The 15,456-nt window shown below is 34.0% G+C and overlaps 1 protein-coding gene across 1 annotated transcript; it reads left to right on the top strand.

The window, feature by feature from the left end:
- Nucleotides 1-3,277: 3,277 nt before the first annotated feature.
- LOC139896000 (dnaJ protein homolog) lies at nt 3,278-8,799 on the top strand. The gene is made up of 7 exons (XM_071878573.1): nt 3,278-3,421; nt 3,513-3,696; nt 7,174-7,345; nt 7,442-7,586; nt 7,673-7,949; nt 8,025-8,223; nt 8,344-8,799. The coding sequence occupies exons 2-7, from the start codon at nt 3,547-3,549 to the stop codon at nt 8,664-8,666; spliced, it is 1,266 nt and encodes a 421-aa protein (XP_071734674.1). The 5' UTR covers nt 3,278-3,421; nt 3,513-3,546; the 3' UTR covers nt 8,667-8,799.
- Nucleotides 8,800-15,456: the final 6,657 nt, after the last annotated feature.

Raw genomic sequence — 15,456 nt, 5'->3', positions numbered from 1 at the left:
AATCACAATATTGATACGTTGAGATCTACGATTATTTGGTAATCCGAGTTTCGGTCACATTTTGGTGGACGACTTTATATGCTGCTAAGGTGAGTTTCATTTACTCCCTTTTTAATTGCTTTTGCAATATACATTTTTGAGCTGAGAATACATGCACTTTATTTTAAACGCAATGGATACAAGTACATACTAAATTCTACACCTAGTTTGAACCGAAAATCCCTTAGCTTTGGTAACTAGTAACTGCCGGTTATAAGAACTGGTGGGCGCGAGTAGTTATATATGGATCCATAGGGCTTGATATCCCCGTCCGAGCTAGAGCGCTAGCCTTTTAACGGACGTATGCTATTTGAGAAGCGTACACGTTAGTTTGCGTGTATTATTAAGATGATTATACAAATGGTACAAATTATATATACGTTAAGTTTAGCTACCAGGGTGCTCAATTTTGTAGAATATTTTGATAAACGTTTCTGGATGAAATAACTGAAATCTTGTGATCCACCTTTATATACAGATTATGCGCAACATTAAAACTATGAACTCACCAACCTTTGTGTTGACACTTGTTAGCATGTTTATTCTCAGGTTTCCTAGAAGTCTTCCGCTGTTTGCTTATATGTTAGACAAGCTATGTGCATGGAGTCGTACATGGCATATTTTTCAAGGAAACGTTGCATTCACCAAATCATCACCATGTATCTTATTTTGACTGCATTGTCAACGGAAGTACTATTGTAAACTATTATTTACGGTGATTGTCTATATGTAGAAATCATCAGATGTCGAAAACCTTTGATTTAAATATTCATTTATGGTGTGCCTTTTCAAAAGAATGCAATGTTTACAAAACGTATCATATAGAGGTCAAATACCTCGCAATGAAATCGATGAATGACGTGTTTGTCCATATGGATTTGGAACGATCGTCACAGCAAAACTAATGAAAGGGAGTAAACACTATTAAAAACCCTTATTTTTTATCAATTTTTTTAGTGTAATTTTTTCCCCCCGAAATCAAGACGAGGTAAATACCCCTTTTCGCCTCCACAATGCTCCGCCTCTGCATGCCAGCCTTTTTTTCATAGTGAATATCATATGCTATTGTTTGAGGTTTATTGTTTGAGGTTAATTTGTTGTGTGCTGTTGCTGCTAGATTCATGTCCTGGTGGTTGTAGTGTTGTTTTGTTAAATCATATTTTCTTGAGTTGTGATCGTGTATTTTCTAGCTTCTCGCATGCCTTTTTATTTATATAATACTTGCCTTATAAAAAAATGTAAACGGATAAAAGAAAAAAGTATTTTTACCTATATTTAGTTTAGTATTACTCGATTATCATTTGAATATTTTTGACATTTATTACTTCATGTTAGTGATTTTTGAACTCAATAACTCAAATAAAAGCTCATCTTAAGATGTCAAGTAGTAAAACTAGAACTTCCTAACCTTTACGTTAAACCAAATATTATTATTATAATAAGTTATAGATTATATAGTTTGCGATATTTTTGTCAAAAATAATTAATTTTTAATTCATAATATTGATATTAAATATTAATGAAGGGAATTACACACGTTTGTTTTAGGGCAACATTGTTAACTTAAATGTATTGAAACTAGTTTTCGGGTTAGTCCTGCGTTGCGGCGGCATAAATTTTTATCATTTAAAAAAAAAAAATCTACTATGCCATGATCGAACTTGAAACCCTTTGTTGTAAATTGACGCACCAAACCATTCAACTATCACTGCATTTCTAACTCATCTTACAACTATTAATATATATTTATTCAAAAGAATATTGTTTTAAAAGTCAAGATTAAGTCAAAATCGTGGAACTGTTCATTATTTTCCTATTTGAATATATATATAATATAATATAATATAATATAATATGATATGATATCTAGAATATCTTGTAACCTGAACTACTGTGAACAAAATTTGATTTACTATTTTGATAATAAATTTTGTTCTAACCTAGTTTTTTAGCAAAGAAAAGCATAAATTAAAAATAGATGAATCCGAAGATCCAAATGAGTACATTCGATACATAACTTAGCAAATATGCTTGACAAATGAAGTACCTACGATTTACTTGAATACAACGATTGTAACCTAGCCCCAATATAATATAACCAATATATACAACCACTCAAACAAACAACACAATCAAACAAACACAACAAATGTCACTTCAACTAAGTCAACAAATACACCGAAGCGCCAGAACGTAGAAACCCCAATGGAATCACCTAAAGCCCGGTACATAAACACACAATCCCTAACCGCTCGAATAGATATGAAACCTGCAAAACATAAATCAATTACTAGTAACAGTTTGGTAGTCTATGTTTTATCCACATTCATCTCGGCAAAAAGGGAAAAACACATGCTGCATTGCACAACAGCTGGATATTCAACCCACGGTAAAAGAAATTCGAAATAACACAAATGAAACCAAGAATGAATAGAGCATGGTTAGATAAATATTCATGTTAGGCGCGTACATATTCATCTTGTCTAGTTATTCGTTTATTTCACTACCATACCAAAATCATCTTACTCCAACTTTAATCACTTTGTTTTCGTTTTTTTGTGTTTTTTTTTTAAAAAAAAAAAAAACTTAAGATTACCATTTAACCACTCATGAACAATGTTTTAAAGTATAAAAAACGAGACTTAAATGCCTTTGTCGAACTTTCAAACGATAATGAACCAGCTCGCAATTAGTATGTAAGGTAATGAGACGCATTTTGCATCCGAAACTGATTTTATATAATATAATATAACGTAATTTTCTATTTTCTTATATTATATAAGGTTCAAGATATAATAATGATTTATAGTGGAGTGATTTAGGGGAAAGTAAAAAAAAGAGAAAGATGGGAAAACAACGTACTAGTAATTATCACCATCGTAATAACATTAATAACATATGATAATGATAATTGTTGGAGTAATTAATTAACATTCATCACACATGTGACGATGATAATTAACATTCATAACTTTGTTTTCGTTTTCGGTTTTGGTTGGATTTCTTCCTGAATCGCATCTCATGAGATATATTATGATCAACGACTTATGGTTTGTATTTGTTGTAGAAATATAACTATAATATAATATAATAAAATTAATTTTTCCTACTATGTAAAAATCAAAGACTAGATTATACAAAAAACACGTCATCGCAAGTTTCCTAAACTTCAAGGCGAAGCAATGGAAACACAGGTTCTATTTACTTAAAGACGTCATCACAATTTCCATATATGAAAACAATCTGGACCGTCCATATCGGCTTCCTTAAATCATACAACAGCATCTAACCTTAAATCCTCAAACTCCTTTCCCTACCTCTCTATTTCGTCGAACACTCCGAACTATTCAGGTCTTCCTATTCCCGATCTACTTTTTCGCAGGTATAATTCGCTATTTATAAATATTCCTTTCATAATTCTGTACGTATATGCAGTGGTACCAGTTACTAAATCTGATATTGTTTTCAAACAGTTTTGTAATTGAGTGTTAAAAATCGAATAGGAAGATGTTTGGAAGAGCGCCGAAAAAGAGCGATAATACGAAATATTACGAGATCCTTGGTGTCCCTAATACTGCTTCACAAGATGATTTAAAAAAAGCTTATCGGAAAGCTGCTATTAAAAATCATCCTGATAAGGGTGGTGACCCTGAGAAGGTACTAACCCTAACCCTAATTTTATCTGTTAGAATTATGATTTACTTGATTAATAATGTTGTAATTTTATTGAATTATATAATCAGTTAACTTTATAACAGTTAAGCTTATTGTTTGATTCATATAAGATGGTATTGGGGTTATGGTGCTAATATTGGTTGCTTAAGATTTTTGTATTAATTTATGATAATGTGGATAAGATGGTGGCTTTTGGTAGTTAATGAGTACTCAGTTGGCCACTTACTTCACCCCTTTTAATTTTTAGGGAGGTTGCTTTAATTAATTAACTTATTGTTATGAACTTCCTGGATTCATACGAATCGGAGAAGCTCTCGAATCACCTTGAAGTCGTCGAAGAAAGAATCAGACTCGAAGAATGAATCGAATTGAACTTGTATTGATGTTACTCAAATTATAGTTCAAGATTACAAGAGAAAAGGGGGAGAATTGTGTTTACACACTTACAATTTCATAAGCTACGTATTACATCAGCTAAGTCAGTATTTATATTATGAGCCAATGATCCAACCAATTTCGTTAGGTAGTTATTTCTCTTAGGAGTCATCATGTGCCAAGCACATGGCACTTGGATAAATCCATAACAATCCATCCTCCTTAAAACGATTCTTGTCCTCAAGAATCTCTTCCGATATTTCTCTTGCCATTTCACGCTCTTCATTGCATTCACCAATAGAAAATGTGACCTCTCCAATTAAAAGTTCAACTAAAAGTTCCAACCGAAAAACAACTACTTCAAAAGATTGGACTGTTCTAGAAACCTTATCATTCATGTAACACAATGATTTAGCAAAATTATTTGCACCTGTAATCGCTCTATTATTCGTAACAAGATGCACTCCCAACTCAATGTTCTGCTCTATTTCTTCAACTTTATCAAACCCCTTATATTCATTCTTGAAAACGCCACCCCCTAACTTTTTTTCATTATACCTGATGTAGCACTTTTTAAGACACTTCTTCACAATATCAGAATATCCAACATCTCGTTCTGTGTTTAGATTGAATATGGAAAGAAAATGTACTGTTATTACCACCCATATGCGAAAATTTATATCCACCGTGATGCTTGCCCTCAAGAATCTCATTTGCACCGAATTTACATATGCTCCTCTTATGCGCGTGACAATCCCTGTTTGCTGTAACCCTTCTAAGTCCCAAGAATTATAAAGAGGAATGTTGAAATGCAGCAAACTCAGCCTCAGATCATCCGCACACTCCCATGTTTCGTCTTTAAATGAACTAATTTGCCACTGTTTGAACCGGTAGACTGTCACTCCATTGTTTCGTTTCATCAACTTGCAGTCCAATATTATGAGTGGCGTGTTTGTTAAGACCCCCACTTGAACTGTATGCGGCATAACACCCATGATAGGCGTAACCCAATCCTTAACAGAAACTACTCGTTTCACACATTTAATGTCGCCAAAATCTTGATCACCTGACATTATTATCTTTGTTGACTTGTAGTGCACCATAGTTGATTTAGTTAGACCTGACCCAGTTTCCAAAATAGATTCTTTTATCAAACCCATTTTGGACTTCCGTTTGACTGCACAAAACTCCATTGACTTATCAACTAAAATCTCAACTTCAGTATTCTTTTCACTAATTGTTAAAGACACAAAATCAGGAAAGTCAATATCAGCTACCTGACCTGGAGTAGAAAATGACCAATATTTTTTCTTTTTAGGCCCATTTCGTATTTGTATGTCAAACTTCACCCTTGTTTTTTTCTTTTTATACCACTCCCATTTCAAATTGTCAAGCATTTTTAGATTAAAAGATGCTTCCTTATTAGTGTTGACAATTAACACATAAAGAGCAATTTCATCCGTTTCATCATCAAAATCTTGAACTAAGCTTCTAGCTTCATTGTTCATAAGTGGCGATAATCCCATCATTTCCCTCAATACATTCATCACCCTACTAAAAACTTCTTTTGACTCAATAAACATTCGGTTAAGACTGAACACAAACCATAAGTTTGTAATTCGTATCTTTTTCCTCTTAGGCCATTTCCAAATGTCAAACTTCACATTAGCAGGCATGTTCTTTTTATACCCTTTCCAATTATCACACTTCAATGGCAAGAGACAATTCACATGATTATGCTCTATTGGATTAGAAAAGGAAGTACCGCATTGCATCCTTGTGGCAGTAGCAGTAGCAGTAGCACTAACAGCCCCCTCATCTGGTGATTGAATCTGATCTTTTGCTACCAACTTTTGTTTCCCAACAGCCCCAGTAATGGAGTCTGAATCTTCATCAGATACCTCATTCACTACTTTAGTATTTACAGTTCTTTCATTACTTGTAACTCCACTTTCATGAGTATCGTTTTCATTGGTTAACTGAGTTTCATTCTTGTCAAAAGAATCAAGAATGTTCATCACTTCCAACTCAACATCAGAGTTTACAACTTGGGTTCCTTCATCAGGATCCATTGTTTGGGTTGGTGATTCATCTTTTTCAAACATGACCCTGCCATTAGAAGGAATGCTTCCATGTAGACATTGTAACTGGTCAGCTTTATCAGCACTTAATCCGTTGATTATAGCTATTGTATCTTCTTGTACTCTAGCCAAACAACAAGCATCATAAAGAGATTTGGGTTTGAACAAGCTAACACCTTTCTTGATTTCTGGTTTCAACATCCAAATGAAAATATCGATGAGACATGATTCATGTATCCTTTCTTTAAACAGATCAACAAATCTATCATAATACTCTTGAACCGAACCATTTTGTTTATACTTCATTACTATTGACATTTCATCGAACACTTCATGTGCAACTTCTGCCATGGATGAACTGCAATTTTTTTCTCTTTCAAAGTCACCAGACTGTGGTACGAATTCTTTATGTACTCTATATTGATTACAATCAATCACCCTACCTGATTTTGTTCCCACACAAACAGAAATTTGGAATTTTATTTTATTTTCTTTTATAAACCAAAACAAGAACACAAAATTGATAGGTAGATGAAATGACAGGAAAGTGGCTCTAGATACCAATTGTTATGAACTTCCTGGATTCATACGAATCGGAGAAGCTCTCGAATCACCTTGAAGTCGTCGAAGAAAGAATCAGACTCGAAGAATGAATCGAATTGAACTTGTATTGATGTTACTCAAATTATAGTTCAAGATTACAAGAGAAAAGGGGGAGAATTGTGTTTACACACTTACAATTTCATAAGCTACGTATTACATCAGCTAAGTCAGTATTTATATTATGAGCCAATGATCCAACCAATTTCGTTAGGTAGTTATTTCTCTTAGGAGTCATCATGTGCCAAGCACATGGCACTTGGATAAATCCATAACACTTATAAAATTTACTCGGAGTTACGTTGTAAGAGAATTGCGTTGTCTAAATGTATTATTGATGTACTTGTTGTTAGTATAAGTTAATACTTGTTCTTATGTTTGGAAGTCGGTGTCTATATAATAGTTCAAGGAGATCGCCCAAGCATATGAGGTTCTGAGTGACCCAGAGAAGCGTGAAATATATGATCAGTATGGTGAGGATGCCTTGAAGGAAGGAATGGGTGGTGGAGGTGGTGGTCATGACCCCTTTGATATCTTCCAATCTTTCTTTGGTGGTGGTGGCAGCCCTTTCGGAGGTAAATAAACACCCTTTTGACCTAGTTTTGGTTTTATAGTTTCTGAAGTTTCTAGGGATGTAATTAGCTTTAGACTTGAATTGATTTGTATACAAGGTGGTGGTGGTAGCAGCAGGGGACGAAGGCAAAGAAGAGGAGAAGATGTTGTCCATCCTCTCAAAGTTTCGCTTGAGGATCTTTGTAATGGCACATCGAAAAAGCTATCTCTTTCACGTAATGTGATCTGCTCCAAGTGTAAGGGGTGAGTATCAGTCTTTACTTGAAATCCATATTCGATTTGTGATGGTTTCTATTTCAAATTTTGCTAATGACAGTTGCAATTTGCAGAAAGGGTTCAAAGTCGGGTGCTTCAATGAAGTGTGCTGGCTGTCAGGGTTCTGGAATGAAAGTGTCTATCAGACATCTTGGTCCATCTATGATCCAGCAAATGCAGCATCCTTGTAATGAGTGCAAGGGTACTGGAGAAACTATTAACGATAAGGATCGATGCACACAGTGCAAGGGTCAGAAAGTGGTGCAGGAGAAAAAGGTGCTTGAAGTTCATGTGGAGAAGGGCATGCAGAATGGTCAGAAGATTACATTCCCCGGAGAGGCTGATGAAGCTGTCAGCTCATTATCATCTTGTTATAGTTTGTGTTCATATAGATAATGGTTTCTTGACCTGGTTTGTTTCTTGCAGCCTGACACAGTTACAGGTGACATTGTGTTTGTATTGCAACAAAAGGAGCACCCTAAGTTTAAGCGAAAGGGTGATGACTTATTCGTTGAGCACACATTGAGCTTGACCGAGGCACTTTGTGGTTTCCAGTTTATCTTGACCCATTTGGATAATAGACAGCTTTTGATCAAATCTCAACCTGGAGAGGTTGTCAAACCTGGTAATTTCACCTGAACTTTTAGTTTCTATGCCAATTGTTTTATGTTGCTTGCACTCTGTTTTTCTGATGTTTGTACTTTTTTGTTTACACGTATTGATCATTTTATGTGTTATTTTGTAGATTCATTTAAGGCAATAAATGATGAAGGTATGCCGATGTACCAAAGGCCGTTTATGAGGGGTAAGCTGTACATCCACTTCACGGTTGAATTTCCGGATTCGTTAGCCCCAGAACAATGCAAGGCTTTGGAGGCTGTACTGCCACCTAAGCCGTCTATTAAGATGACCGACATGGAGCTGGATGAATGTGAGGAGACAACTCTGCATGATGTCATCATTGAAGAGGAGATGCGAAGGAAGCAGCAGCAACAAGCTCAAGAAGCATATGATGAAGATGAAGACATGCATGGTGGGGCTCAGAGGGTACAATGTGCACAGCAGTAACTTGAACTCGAAGACAATACTGTCAGCTGTGAGGTTCTTTCATTTATACTTCTAATTGCGTCTATTTGTCTTGGAAACTTATGGGATGTATGTATGATTTACTCATTTATAAGACTTGTTTTATTTTTCTTTTACCTTGCAAACAATCGATCTCAAGCTCCTCTAGCTCATTAAAGCATGCATATCAATACATGTGCTTTGTTATCATTGGGACTCCGCATTTTGAAGGTTCTTTAAAAATCTATATATTTTTGCATGCGTTAAAGCTTTCATAAAATATTAAGTAATCATATATTGCCTTAGGCCACTTGCAGTGTACCGTGAGCCACCACCGACGCCTATCGCCACCCAGTTGAAATGTCCCGTTCTTATTGATTAAAAACGTTCCATATTAATTGATTTCGTTGCGAGGTTTTGACCTCTATATGAGACGTTTTTTAAAGACTGCATTCATTTTAAAACAAACCATAACCTTTATTTCATCAATAAAGGTTTAAAAAGCTTTACGTAGATTATCAAATAATGATAATCTAAAATATCCTGTTTACACACGACCATTACATAATGGTTTACAATACAAATTTGTTACAACAAAATAAGTTTCTTGAATGCAGTTTTTACACAATATCATACAAGCATGGACTCCAAATCTCGTCCTTATTTAAGTATGCGACAGCGGAAGCTCTTAATAATCACCTGAGAATAAACATGCTTAAAACGTCAACAAAAATGTTGGTGAGTTATAGGTTTAACCTATATATATCAAATCGTAACAATAGACCACAAGATTTTATATTTCAATACACATCCCATACATAGAGATAAAAATCATTCATATGGTGAACACCTGGTAACCGACATTAACAAGATGCATATATAAGAATATCCCCATCATTCCGGGACACCCTTCGGATATGATATAAATTTCGAAGTACTAAAGCATCCGGTACTTTGGATGGGGTTTGTTAGGCCCAATAGATCTATCTTTAGGATTCGCGTCAATTAGGGTGTCTGTTCCCTAATTCTTAGATTACCAGACTTAATAAAAAGGGGCATATTCGATTTCGATAATTCAACCATAGAATGTAGTTTCACGTACTTGTGTCTATTTTGTAAATCATTTATAAAACCTGCATGTATTCTCATCCCAAAATATTAGATTTTAAAAGTGGGACTATAACTCACTTTCACAGATTTTTACTTCGTCGGGAAGTAAGACTTGGCCACTGGTTGATTCACGAACCTATAACAATATATACATATATATCAAAGTATGTTTAAAATATATTTACAACACTTTTAATATATTTTGATGTTTTAAGTTTATTAAGTCAGCTGTCCTCGTTAGTAACCTACGACTAGTTGTCCACAGTTAGATATACAGAAATAAATCGATAAATATTATCTTGAATCAATCCACGACCCAGTGTATACGTATCTCAGTATTGATCACAACTCAAACTATACATATTTTGGAATCAACCTCAACCCTGTATAGCTAACTACAACATTCACATATAGAGTGTCTATGGTTGTTCCGAAATATATATAGATGTGTCGACATGATAGGTCGAAACATTGTATACGTGTCTATGGTATCTCAAGATTACATAATATACAATACAAGTTGATTAAGTTATGGTTGAAATAGATTTGTTACCAATTTTCACGTAGCTAAAATGAGAAAAATTATCCAATCTTGTTTTACCCATAACTTCTTCATTTTAAATCCGTTTTGAGTGAATCAAATTGCTATGGTTTCATATTGAACTCTATTTTATGAATCTAAACAGAAAAAGTATAGGTTTATAGTCGGAAAAATAAGTTACAAGTCGTTTTTGTAAAGGTAGTCATTTCAGTCGAAAGAACGACGTCTAGATGACCATTTTAGAAAACATACTTCCACTTTGAGTTTAACCATAATTTTTGGATATAGTTTCATGTTCATAATAAAAATCATTTTCTCAGAATAACAACTTTTAAATCAAAGTTTATCATAGTTTTTAATTAACTAACCCAAAACAGCCCGCGGTGTTACTACGACGGCGTAAATCCGGTTTTACGGTGTTTTTCGTGTTTCCAGGTTTTAAATCATTAAGTTAGCATATCATATAGATATAGAACATGTGTTTAGTTAATTAACTACACACATGTTCTATATCTATATGATATGCTAACTTAATGATTTAAAACCTGGAAACACGAAAAACACCGTAAAACCGGATTTACGCCGTCATAGTAACACCGCGGGCTGTTTTGGGTTAGTTAATTAAAAACTATGATAAACTTTGATTTAAAAGTTTTTATTCTGAGAAAATAATTTTTATTATGAACATGAAACTATATCCAAAAATTATGGTTAAACTCAAAGTGGAAGTATGTTTTCTAAAATGGTCATCTAGACGTCGTTCTTTCGACTGAAATGACTACCTTTACAAAAATGACTTGTAACTTATTTTTCCGACTATAAACCTATACTTTTTCTGTTTAGATTCATAAAATAGAGTTCAATATGAAACCATAGCAATTTAATTCACTCAAAATGGATTTAAAATGAAGAAGTTATGGGTAAAACAAGATTGGATAATTTTTCTCATTTTAGCTACGTGAAAATTGGTAACAAATCTATTCCAACCATAACTTAATCAACTTGTATTGTATATTATGTAATCTTGAGATACCATAGACACGTATACAATGTTTCGACCTATCATGTCGACACATCTATATATATTTCGGAACAACCATAGACACTCTATATGTGAATGTTGGAGTTAGCTATACAGGGTTGAGGTTGATTCCAAAATATATATAGTTTGAGTTGTGATCAATACTGAGATACGTATACACTGGGTCGTGGATTGATTCAAGATAATATTTATCGATTTATTTCTGTACATCTAACTGTGGACAACTAGTTGTAGGTTACTAACGAGGACAGCTGACTTAATAAACTTAAAACATCAAAATATATTAAAAGTGTTGTAAATATATTTTAAACATACTTTGATATATATGTATATATTGTTATAGGTTCGTGAATCAACCAGTGGCCAAGTCTTACTTCCCGACGAAGTAAAAATCTGTGAAAGTGAGTTATAGTCCCACTTTTAAAATCTAATATTTTTGGGATGAGAATACATGCAGGTTTTATAAATGATTTACAAAAATAGACACAAGTACGTGAAACTACATTCTATGGTTGAATTATCGAAATCGAATATGCCCCTTTTTATTAAGTCTGGTAATCTAAGAATTAGGGAACAGACACCCTAATTGACGCGAATCCTAAAGATAGATCTATTGGGCCTAACAAACCCCATCCAAAGTACCGGATGCTTTAGTACTTCGAAATTTATATCATATCCGAAGGGTGTCCCGGAATGATGGGGATATTCTTATATATGCATCTTGTTAATGTCGGTTACCAGGTGTTCACCATATGAATGACTTTTATCTCTATGTATGGGATGTGTATTGAAATATGAAATCTTGTGGTCTATTATTATGATTTGATATATATAGGTTAAACCTATAACTCACCAACATATTTGTTGACGTTTTAAGCATGTTTATTCTCAGGTGATTATTAAGAGCTTCCGCTGTCGCATACTTAAATAAGGACGAGATTTGGAGTCCATGCTTGTATGATATTGTGTAAAAACTGTATTCAAGAAACTTATTTTGTTGTAACATATTTGTATTGTAAACCATTATGTAATGGTCGTGTGTAAACAGGATAATTTAGATTATCATTATTTGATAATCTACGTAAAGCTTTTTAAACCTTTATTGATGAAATAAAGGTTATGGTTTGTTTTAAAATGAATGCAGTCTTTGAAAAACGTCTCATATAGAGGTCAAAACCTCGCAATGAAATCAATTAATATGGAACGTTTTTAATCAATAAGAACGGGACATTTCAGATGGCTTGAAAATTCTTGAAGCAGAATCATGACACGAAAACAGTTCAAGTAAGATTTTCAATCGAAATAAGATTATTATAGTTGTAGAAATTGAATCAAAGTTTGAATATGAATATTACCTTGAATTAGAAAGATAACCTACTATAAATAACAAAGGTTCCTTGATCTTAGATGATTACTTGGAATGGATTAGAAAGCTTGGAAGTAGACTTGCAAACTTGAAAGTATTCTTGATTTTTATGAAACTATACTTATGGAATTTATGAAGAACACATAGAACATGAAGATGGAACTTGAGAGAGATCAATTAGATGAAGAAAATTGAAGAATGAAAGTGTTTGTAGGTGTTTTTGGTCGTTGGTATATGGATTAGATATAAAGGATATGTAATTTTGTTTTCATGTAAATAAGTCATGAATGATTACTAATATTTTTGTAATTTTATGAGATATTTCATGCTAGTTGCCAAATGATGGTTCCCACATGTGTTAGGTGACTCATATGGGCTGCTAAGAGCTGATCATTGGAGTGTATATACCAATAGTACATACATCTAAAAGCTGTGTATTGTACAAGTACGAATACGGGTGCATACGAGTAGAATTGTTGATGAAACTGAACGAGGATGTAATTGTAAGCATTTTTGTTAAGTAGAAGTACTTTGATATGTGTCTTGAAGTCTTTCAAAAGTGTAAGAATACATATCAAAACACAACATGTATATACATTCTAATGGAGTCGTTAAGTCTTCGTTAGTCGTTACATGTAAGTGTTGTTTTGAAACCTTTAAGTTAACGATCTCAATTAATGTTGTTAACCCAATGTTTATTATATCAAATGAGATGTTAAATTATTATGTTATCATGATATTATGATGTATGAATATCTCTTAATATGATATATACATTAAAATATCGTTACAACGATAATCGTTACATATAAGTCTCGTTTCGTAAATTCTTGAGTTAGTAGTCTTGTTTTTACATATGTAGTTCATTGTTAACACACTTAATGATATATTTAAATATCATTTTATCATGTTAAATATAGTGTATCAATATCTTAATATGATACATATGTATTTAGTAGACGTTATCATAATGATAATCGTTATATATATCATTTCGAGTTTCTTAACTTAGTAATCTCATTTCTTATGTATATCACACATTGTTAATATACTTAGTGAGATACTTACTCATCATAATCTCATGTCAATAATATATATATATGTCTATATATACCACAACATGTAGTTTTTACAAATTTGTAACGTTCGTGAATCGCCGGTCAACTTAGGTGATCAATTGTCTATATGAAACTTATTTCATTTAATCAAGTCTTAACAAGTTTGATTGCTTAACACGTTGGAAACATTTAGTCATGTAAATATCAATCTCAAATAATATATATAAACATGGAAAAGTTCGGGTCACTACAGTACCTACCCGTTAAATAAATTTCGTCCCGAAATTTTAAGCTGTTGAAGTTGTTGACGAATCTTCTGAAAATAGATGTGGGTATTTCTTCTTTATCTGATCTTCACGCTCCCAGGTGAACTCGGGTCCTCTACGAGCATTCCATCGAACCTTAACAATCGGTATCTTGTTTTGCTTAAGTCTCTTAACCTCACGATCCATTATTTCGACGGGTTCTTCAATGAATTGAAGTTTTTCATTGATTTGGATTTTGTCCAACGGAATAGTGAGATCTTCTTTAGCAAAACATTTCTTCAAATTCGAGACGTGGAAAGTTTTATGTACAGCCGCGAGTTGTTGAGGTAGCTCCAGTTGGTAAGCTACTGGTCCGACACGATTTATAATCTTGAATGGTCCAATGTACCTTGGATTTAGTTTCCCCCGTTTACCAAATCGAACAACACCTTTCCAAGGTGAAACCTTAAGCATGACCATTTCTCCAATTTCAAACTCTATATCTTTTCTTTTACTATCCGCGTAGCTCTTTTGTCGACTCTGGGCGGTTTTCAATCGTTGTTGAATTTGGATGATTTTCTCGGTAGTTTCTTGTATTATCTCCGGACCCGTAATCTGCCTATCCCCTACTTCATTCCAACAAATTGGAGACCTGCACTTTCTACCATAAAGTGCCTCAAACGGTGTCATCTCAATACTAGAATGATAACTGTTGTTGTAGGAAAATTCTGCTAACGGTAGGTGTCGATCCCAACTGTTTTTGAAATCAATAACACATGCTCGTAGCATGTCTTCAAGCGTTTGTATCGTCCTTTCGCTCTGCCCATCAGTTTTTGGATGATAGGCAGTACTCATGTCTAGACGAGTCCCCAATGCTTGTTGCAACGTCTGCCAGAACCTTGAAACAAATCTACCATCCTTATCAGAGATAATAGAGACGGGTATTCCATGTCTGGAGACAACCTCCTTCAAATACAATCGCGCCAACTTCTCCATTTTGTCATCTTCTCTCATTGGCAGGAAGTGTGCTGACTTGGTGAGACGATCAACTATTACCCAAATAGTATCATAACCACTTGCAGTCCTTGGCAATTTAGTAATGAAATCCATGGTAATATTTTCCCATTTCCATTCCAGGATTTCAGGTTGTTGTAGTAGACCTGATGGTTTCTGATGTTCAGCTTTGACCTTAGAACATGTCAAACATTCTCCTACATATTTAGCAATATCGGCTTTCATACCCGACCACTAAAAGTGTTTCTTGAGATCTTTATACATCTTCCCCGCTCCGGGATGTATTGAATATCTGGTTTTATGTGCTTCTTTAAGTACCATTTCTCTCATATCTCCAAACCTTGGTACCCAAATTCTATCAGCCCTATATCGGATTCCGCCTTCCCGAATATTAAGATGTTTCTCTGATCCTTTGGG

The sequence above is a fragment of the Rutidosis leptorrhynchoides genome, chromosome 3, assembly GCF_046630445.1.
Source record: "Rutidosis leptorrhynchoides isolate AG116_Rl617_1_P2 chromosome 3, CSIRO_AGI_Rlap_v1, whole genome shotgun sequence".
Taxonomy (NCBI): Eukaryota; Viridiplantae; Streptophyta; class Magnoliopsida; order Asterales; family Asteraceae; genus Rutidosis; species Rutidosis leptorrhynchoides.
This window is presented reverse-complemented; position numbering and strand designations above follow the sequence as displayed.

Bases quoted from the DNA above. Each gene is read 5' to 3' on its own strand.
- LOC139896000 (XM_071878573.1), top strand. From the start codon at position 3,547: ATGTTTGGAAGAGCGCCGAAAAAGAGCGATAATACGAAATATTACGAG. The intron at 3,697-7,173 runs GTACTAACCCTA...TCTATATAATAG, and splicing joins AGGGTGGTGACCCTGAGAAG to TTCAAGGAGATCGCCCAAGC. The intron at 7,587-7,672 runs GTGAGTATCAGT...TGCAATTTGCAG, and splicing joins ATCTGCTCCAAGTGTAAGGG to AAAGGGTTCAAAGTCGGGTG.